Source organism: Pituophis catenifer, unplaced genomic scaffold (genome assembly GCF_029215685.1).
Source record: "Pituophis catenifer annectens isolate HBS135680 unplaced genomic scaffold, rPitCat1.0.hap2 SCAF_1, whole genome shotgun sequence".
NCBI classification, from domain to species: domain Eukaryota; kingdom Metazoa; phylum Chordata; class Lepidosauria; order Squamata; family Colubridae; genus Pituophis; species Pituophis catenifer.
In genome coordinates this window covers 283128346-283137357 of record NW_027256881.1, presented here as the reverse complement: position 1 = coordinate 283137357, position 9012 = coordinate 283128346, and the positions used below count along the sequence as shown (strand labels likewise).

At 37.1% G+C, this 9012-nt stretch overlaps 1 protein-coding gene across 1 annotated transcript in view; it reads right to left on the bottom strand.

Annotated features, from left to right (window-relative positions):
* Positions 1-5224: 5224 nt before the first annotated feature.
* Positions 5225-9012, bottom strand: part of LOC139307937 (cytosolic phospholipase A2 epsilon-like) — a 56128-nt gene continuing 52340 nt past the window's right edge. The window contains exons 18-21 of the mRNA XM_070931297.1: positions 8505-8690; positions 8050-8216; positions 6491-6674; positions 5225-5532 (exon numbers count right to left, since the gene is read on the bottom strand). Coding sequence (XP_070787398.1) covers positions 5225-5532; positions 6491-6674; positions 8050-8216; positions 8505-8690 — 845 coding nt within the window. The remainder of the gene's footprint in view (positions 5533-6490; positions 6675-8049; positions 8217-8504; positions 8691-9012) is intronic.

Genomic DNA, 9012 nt, shown 5'->3' with positions numbered 1-9012 from the left:
TTAGAATACTCCACTTTGATTAATAGCTAATCTTCAGTTACTGGCAATTATGGCATGTAAGGTGGATCTGATTTTGAATTTTACTGTGGCTTCAATAATTATTAAACTATTATTCATGTCTCTTGTCAATTCTGTGTGCATGCCTATGTTTCTGTAATTCACAGACTTATTTGTAACTTTAATTTTTGTTAACTTTAATGTATATTTTTGTCACTTTTTTGTGTGACACTGGGCCTGTAGTTAGTTTATAGGTGAATATATCACTGGTTAATCTATACCACGGGTCACGACATCACGTCATTACGTCATTATGTGACGTATCATGACTTTTTTCCCTTTTGCTAAACCAGGGGTGGGCATGGCCAATGCGTGATGCATCCGGCCCTTGGGCTGTGAGTTTTGACACCTCTGATCTATACTCATGGGTAAAGTAGATACTGTAAACACAACTTAATTTGATCCGTGTAGCATGGCAGTTTAGATCCCAATATTAGGTAATTTGCTACATATATTTAACATCACTTCTGAAGAGTTTAAAATAATTATATTAAGGACATTACAATAATTTGTATAGTATGCTTACAATCTAGAGTTTTTTATGCCCCTTCTAAACCCATTAGTTTAGAATATCTAGAGACTGTTCCACAAGGAAATACAATAGAAAATACTATTACTATACTATATAAGGAAACAAAATGCTTCCTTATTTCCTCTTCATTTTTATAAAGGGAATATGAGCTATGGTTATGAATGTTAGCGTGTTAGTGCTCATTACTACTAAAAGCAACACACCTTATGAAAATTACAGAAAATGAAACCTTTCCAATTTAAAGGCTGAGGGCTGTGCCAGTGGCGTTTTCTACCTATTCATTAGGAATGTGTAACCTTTAGGTTCCAATACTTTGGGTTGGGCCTCCACCTCAGTCTACATACTTCCATTCATTATTCTCCTCTCCTTGTTAACATATAATCATCTTTGCTGAGATGAAAGGGAAGAGAGACAACCACTTACTTTTTTTTTTTACCAGTGAAATTATATTTCCTAAAACATTTAATAAATGGATCTATGCAGAGAGGCCGAAATAGGAAGAATTTATTTCCTTAAAATTTTTCCCATGTATCATTTTTTATACACTGGCAAAATAAATGGAAACTAGCTAGTGCTATTACTATTCAGTGATAGGATCACATTTATTTTTATTTATTTATTTATTTATTGAATTTATATTGCTGCCTATTCGGACACGGCTATTCAAGGCGTCTTACAGAATATAAAACCTCATTTAAAACAAAACTAATAAAAAAGATCAACAAATTAATATAATAAAATCACCCCCCATGCCCCACCCACCCCCGCCCCGTGACAGCAGATCATATGAGCCATTTAATGGGCTCCATCCCACTCTGGGTTCTCCAGGCCCGCTGGCAAAACCAGGTCTTCAGTGCCTTCCGGAAGAGAGTTAGAGTTGGGGCCATTCTAATCTCTGGGGGAATGATGTTCCAGAGAGAGGAAGCCACCACGGGAAGGCCCTTGTTTTGGGTCCCACCAGGTGTATCTCCCTAGGGGATGGGACCTGCAACAGTCCTGCCTTTCTGCTCTGATGGGCCGGGTAGATGTGACTGGCAAGAGACGGTCCCTCAGATAACCTGGTCCCAAGCCATGAAGGGCTTTAAAGGTGGCAACCAGCACCTTGAATTGCACCCTGAAACAAATTGTCAGCCAATGCAGCTCCCACAGGAGAGGTGATACATGTGCACACTGGGGTCTGCACAAAACCATGCGGGCCGCTGCATTTTGCACCAACTGGAGCTTCTGGATGCTCTTCAAGGGCAGCCCCATGTAGAGCGCCTTGCGTATGTACTTATTTACTAGACTTAATTTGGTGGCTACATCCATATGCTGGAAATATATGTTGCTTGATTCAGCAAAAGGCTCCCAAAAGAGGCTGGGCTTCTTTCTCTACTATCTAAATCTGGGAGGACAAAAGTTCAGAACAAAAGAAGGAAGCAAACAGAGTTTGCCTAAAAATGTCCAAACCGAAGGTGGACAGTCTCTTGCTATTCATGTCCTATGATAAATGGATGCCTTTTCAAATCCAGTATTTTATTAAAGCATGTAATATGTAAGTGGTTTATTTAGACCGAGAGAAAAGAATATGGCTGATGTCAGTTCAAACAGCATCTCTGCATTTTATTTTTTTTTCTAAAAGGCTTGGCTGAAAATGCCTGACGAGCACAGCTGCTATCAACCCAAATGGTCCTCTTTGCTCCAAAAAATCAGCGTTACAGTGGCCTGATAAGCCCTACCTAATTTCCCATCACCCACCCAATAAACATTAGAACCAAGCAGCTTTGCCAAGGCACAAAACCTTTCCCACAAATGAGCCTTGATTAGCAAAACCATTTTGGATCTTCCAGGAATGATGTTGGCTCTCACGGAGCAGATTCGGTAGCCCAGTCTTACCACACAGGCATCCACATTGATATTTTTAGTTGACCATTTGGCTATGTCCAAATTTTGGAGGGATGCAATTGCATCTGGAGCAGTCTGGTTTAATTATACTCTGGCCCTTTCAAGGATGTGCCTAGGATAAGTCATAGATACTGTAAAAAGAGCTGGCTGAGAGTTTTTGTGTGTGAGGAACTAGTAGGAGGAGCAAAAATGATTAACTAAATGATAGAGCAACTTTATCAACCATAGTTACTACTGCTACTACAAGATAGCAAGGCTTACTAGGTCCTAAACAAGTGGCATACTAAGCAATATTGGTGCTTGAAACTTTGCCAAGAACTCAACTTGACACAGCCATTCTCCTTAGAGGTATTTGAAACGTGGTAGCAACCATACTTTATAGCTTGAAGGTAGACTCTGAAATTCCAAAGTAGATAAAAAAAGCCTGACAGAGATAACAGTTGGGTCTCATATTAATATTGGAAAACCTAATGGGCCAGAAAGGGCTAAGTAAATATTCAATTCAACTAATATTCAAACACATTTCAAGGTAAACCAAAGCCCAAGTACATATCTGGTCAAATGAGTAATATAAATGCTAGTTCAGATATACTAGACAACCCATTATCCATTGGGTCATCATATCAGAGATACTCCTTACTAAATGGAGAACAGAATCAGCATGGGTAGGCAAAAATGCTATGGGAGCAGGAGCAACTTCCGATTTCCTGCCAGCTTCCCCATTGAATTTACTTGTGCAAAGCTGTCAGGAAGCACCAAAAACTCTTCCCTTCCTCCCTGGAAGGACGTTCTGAAGAAGCTTATGCTCAATGTACTTTGTTCCCAGTATCTCAGAACAATCCACTCACAATTCCTTTTTGCAACAAACTTTTTCTCTTTAGAAGTTTGGCTTAATTGTTTTTAGGAGGAAAATTCTCATTACAATCCTCCCCATATGCAAAATTTCAGAGCTTGCACACTTTTTGGTTTAACATTTAGTACCGTCTGTATTGCTGCATTAGGTGAGAAGATCCAAAGCTCCTTCCATTTTTCTTAGTGCTCAGCTGAAGAGAACCACCCTCGGTTGAAAGACTAAATTAGGGAGTGTTAATGGGTTCAGCCTAAATGGTAACAGCCTATCATAATTATCTTCCCCATGGAAATTTTGGAAAGAGAAGAGCTGCTCGTAAGATTTACACAATCATCCTCCCCAAGTCATAAAAGGAAGTAAGATGACTTCTATTTTCTTCCAGTGAAGGAAGGACAAATCACTCTATAATCACCAGAAGCAAAGCACTTTTCAGTTCCTTCTCTGATCAGAACCAGGAAGTCCCCGTGAAGAGAAGGGGAAGGTTTTATGTTCCACCCACCACTGGCAGCAGAAACACACCAAAATTGCTTTTAGTTTCATAAAGTGTTTCCCTCTTATGAACTGTGTACAGTTCATTTCCATTATTTTGATAGTTGCTGAAATTAGCTAAGCAACAGAGAAAAAGAAGACAGCACTACTGAAACCAGAATAGAAAAAAGAAAGAAAAATGTTGCAGGGTAGATTAATCCTATAATTAAAGATATTACAAGCTAGTCAAAATTAGAGATAATACAAGCCATTGGAAGTGAAAATCTGTCTTGTGTTTAGCTTTTTAAAATTTGTCAACAGAGATTAGAACAGACGCTTCTTGTAGAACTTTGTTTTTCTTGCTTTGATATGTTTTTTCTGAAAACTATTACACTGTGCCTACCTGCAAGGTTTACACTTACATTTGTTAATTCTGCAATGAGGGAGTATTCTACTATGGTTTGATAGAATCTTTTGAAAATGTTAATATTCGGGCTATGAATTCTGCATAAATGTCAATGCTGGATTGTTTTACAAAGGAAACTTTGCACTTCATTTTTTAAATTTTATTTTTTATTAATATTGGGAAAAGTGACTTCTATGGATATTTAGCTTATCTCTCTTTAGTGAGGAAACACATATTCCTAGGCCCTGAGTGTGTGTGTGTGTGTGTGTGTGTTATATTGGTTTAGTGGAGTATGTGAACATAGTTTTTGTGATTTGTAAGGTTTATGAATAATTTATTCATCTGACCATGAATAAACAAATCCTGACTTAATGCATGTAGTATGACTCTACTCTAGTCATGGATGATATGCAAATATCTCTCCCTCTTTATGATTGGTTGATGTTTGATAGTTTTGGTTGCTTGTGTGCTGGCAGGGAAGGACAGTGCCCAAATTGTAACATTGCAACATGAAAATAATTCCAACCAGTAGCATGTTTGCAGTTGCCTCCTGCCATATGCATGCTTTTAAACTGACATCATTATTTATTTATCAGAAACTGGTTCTAGATTCTTAAAAATTGTTTCTCATCACTCATATGGCACCAGACCAAAATAACTTTTAGGAAAGACATTCTCATATATTCTTCATACCTTTCTTTGTTACAGAAACAAAGAAAAAAATACATATCACATTAGAAATGGAAGTGTTTCAGAGAGAAAACCGTTTTTTGGATAAAACCTATAAACATCAACATTACAAGGTAAAAACAACATTTTTCACAGGGCATTTTTTGTGGTTGTTTAGAGGATCTTCCAAATTTATCAGTGTAGAAAGTTCTGTATCCATGTTTTATTCCGCCTCTGTTGCCAAAAGACAACTAGAATTCATTAAAACAGCATTTCAGGTTTTACAATGTATTTATTTTCATAAAAGCAGCATTTTTTTTCCTTCATGGCCAGGATCTTAAATTTTTTTATTATTATTTTATCTTACTTTCCTTCTGGAATGAAATGCTTTCTTTTGTGGTGCAGGAAAAACTGAGGTGCCCTCTCCCCCAAAAGTTTTAGAACTCAGTATATGAAGGCTCTTCTTATACTGTTTTTTCCGTTCCACGGCTAACCGTAAAGCATCAATCAAAGTACTTTTGTTATTTTGGATGTTGTACTGGCTCAGTTTTACCAGTTTCTCAAAATCCTCTTCTGAATATTGCAAAGCATTGATGTTATAAGGGCCACAGGTACTAGTCACATCAATATCACCATCATTCATCTCTTCAGGACTACGCTTCACACCTATGATTTTGCAAAATAAAAAGGGAAAAAAAAAAACAATCCAGATTGGTCGGATGCAGAAAATATTGGAGATTAGTCAATTTATTTTAGCATATGTTTCTCCCTGATTTAAACTGCATTAGATACACAAATTGCTGCACTTTGACTGCAGATATATATGAGCATGGCAAACTAATCTAGCAGGAAAAAATATTTTCTTAGTGAGGGAAAAAGAAAGATTTACGGATTCATTCTAATGAAGAAAGTTTTAGCAATTTTTCATTTGAGAGACCACTAAAATGCATATCAGATAAATTTGCTCAAGGCTAATTTGTGAGAATACCATCACTGAGATGGATTTAAAACTGCTGTCTCTATATTTCAATCTTGGAAAGAAATAATTACTTTGCAGGTGAACAAGAGACTCAGGACACTTCAGATTGGTCCTTGAGAACTGAGAAAACAACATAGATAATTTACTTGTCTTCTGAAGTCGTCTTCGAATCCTCTACTTCCTGTACTAATGTATAAGAAACCTATTGGTTACCATCACTGTTTTCAACATATTCTTTACCAGATCTTACACCACAAACATGGACAAGGCTAAATCAAAAAATTGGACATAACTAGCAGAAAAAATACATTGCATCCAATTTAATTATTTAAAACAGTGGTAATAACTAGTTGCCTTGTTTTTTATTCTATCACATTAAATATTAAAGTTAAAAAAGAAAATAGAACTTTTGAGGGTCTCCCCTAGCTACAAAACATTTTATTGGAGAGAAAGGGAAAGCACATTTTTTTGTATCCCCACTTTTCACAGTTTGCAAATCAACTGGTCCCTTTAAACCTCAGACCAAATTCTTTTTCTCTTTTGTATTCCATGATTCCTGGATCTCACATTTGGTTCAAACACAACACTAGACATAATTAAAGGGAGTGGGGCAAAGTAAAAAAAAAAACATTCACACACACTTACCAGGTTCTTTATAAGTTTGGAAGGTATTACAAACCAGGGGATAAAGAAGAACTAATGGAATATTTGGACCTTCTTGATCTAGCAAATAGCATTCCTTTACATCTTTGTCATCTTGTTCCTGTGGGATAATTCTGGGAAAAGGAATTCCTTGTTCTGAGAAATAATTTGAGGCCATTTGCAGAGGCTGTATAGATTGGGGGAGGGAGGAAACAGTCAAACAAGCTTTTATAAGTACTTTATTTTTTTAAATAAAAAGTATTAAAACCTTATCATAGCTGTCTCACAAGGGTTCTTATGAGCTACAGTTGGCTTAGTATCTCAATTCTGCAATCTCTAAAGGTTTATAAATGAACAAACAAGATATGAAAGAACACAAAAAAATGCTGATTGTTTCTTTTTAATGAAGAGAAATGGGTTCTCCACAAAACCCATTTTGCTCCTTAATCCTGTCCCCCAAATGGGAAAAAGACCCACTAGATTGAATATTTTGCTTTGTGCATTCCAATAATGTCTCTCTGAATTAGGGGTTTTCCTTTAAAATGTAGACAAGACAAGACCCTACTGATTTTAGGTCCTGATCCCGGTCTTTTAGATGGCAGCTGTCAGCACAATATGTACAATGCGAATTGGCCTTAGAATTGAGGTGTATTGTGTACGTCTGCATACTGGGTAGATTGAAATGTGATTGAATTTTATACCCATTTCTCAGTCTTTATTCAAAGCGCTCTAAACTACCAGTAGTTTGGAAGCAAAGCAGATCTCAGGGAGACGCTCATTTAAGAGGGCAGGCCTTGCAATAGAGGCAGTGGTGGGATTCAGCCAGTTTGCACCACTTCGGGAGAACCGGTTGTTAACTTTCTGAGCAGTTTGGTGAACTAGTTGTTGGAAGAAATCATTAGGGCAGAGAACCGGTTGTTAAATTATTTGAATCCCACCACTGAATAGAGGTGTGCTCTTGGGGTTCTGATTGATGGCACTGTTTAGTCAAAGGAATGCAAGGCACATCATCCCTGTCAAATTAAATGAGCTGGGCAGATAATATGGGAGGTAGGTGGTTCCTCATGTAACATGGAGAACATAATAACTGGGGGGAAAGATGCCCTGATTTAACATTCAGTCATTTTCTGGGCCAGTTAGCATCCTTTGAATAGCAACTTTGTTGGTTGGCCCTTTCTTTTATCCCAGAATCTTTTTTGTGTGTTGTGTAAACCAGAGGACAAAAGGGGGCACTAGAAGTCAAGAAACTAAGATAGCTTAAACTGTGATTCCATAAGATCAGCAAGACAAAATTTCTTATTTATTAAAGGTGGCAAATAAAGGTTTCAGTAAGTTAATTGGCCCAATTGACAGTGCATCTGTCAACAGTGCTGAAATTTTTTAAAAAAATCAATTTCTCACTTTCGTGTGAGAAATGTCATGTGGCAGAAGAGGAAGCAGCTGTAAGAATAAGATTCCTGCTGAGGAGAAAACTGAGTTCAGATAGTCAACTTCCTCTTCGCATCAGAAAACAACAGGATTTATAAGCACAATTGCTTATAGTGGAGTGTCATGTTTCTCACCCGTAATTGTGAACCTGAGCTATAATTTAAATGTATGAAGACGTCCACTTTTCTCTCCGGCCTCATAAGTGGGGGATAGCTGGTATCAAGGGCAAATGCATTATCCACCAGATACAGATGCTCTTCAGCTCCAGTTAGCTGGTTAGGAAAACTGTCAAGATCACAATCTAAATGAAATATATTTATGGTTAAAAACAGGCCTAAGAAGAATTTAAAAACTAGACACAATCATGTAACTACAGCTCAGGAGGGACAATAATGTAACTTTTCTTCTATGCAGTGGACAACTAGGCTTCTCTTTTCCAAATATCTGTCTTTCAGTAATTTGATAAAAGAATCTATTTCATCTATCAATCTAGCTTTTGTAAACAAACAGCAAAGTCTCCAGTACATACTAAGAGTATCACTGGAGTACAAGCTCTCCAAAAGGATCTTTAATTAAAAGGAAACTATACCTTTCCAGTTTGCAAATCCACTCTCTAAATATTTGTCGTGCATTGGGCAACCTCTCAGAAAATTGGGGACCAATGACACAGCAGGTCGCCACATAATAACATCTTGCAAAACGCTGGCAAGGCTTCCTGGAGGACATTGGACTCGAACAGGTAGTTTATATGCTTTTGGACAGCACATAAGCTCTTCTGCAGACAAAATAATATACATTAAATGCATGCAGGGTTTTTTTCACAGCCATACCTATAATAACCTTTTGGTATGGGACACTTGAAATGTGAATAGAATAAAATAGAGTAGAATAGAGTAGAGTAGAGTAGAATAGAATCTTTATTATCACTTTAAATGTACATTAGTCAGCTTACATTAAAATGAAGTTATCTATTGCATTCAGCACTGAAAAGATAACCATTATGCATATAGCCACACACACATATGACACAGAAAAACATCATAGTCTAGTGATGACTGACTGACTTTTTCTCATTTCATCTGGACTTTGTACTAGTT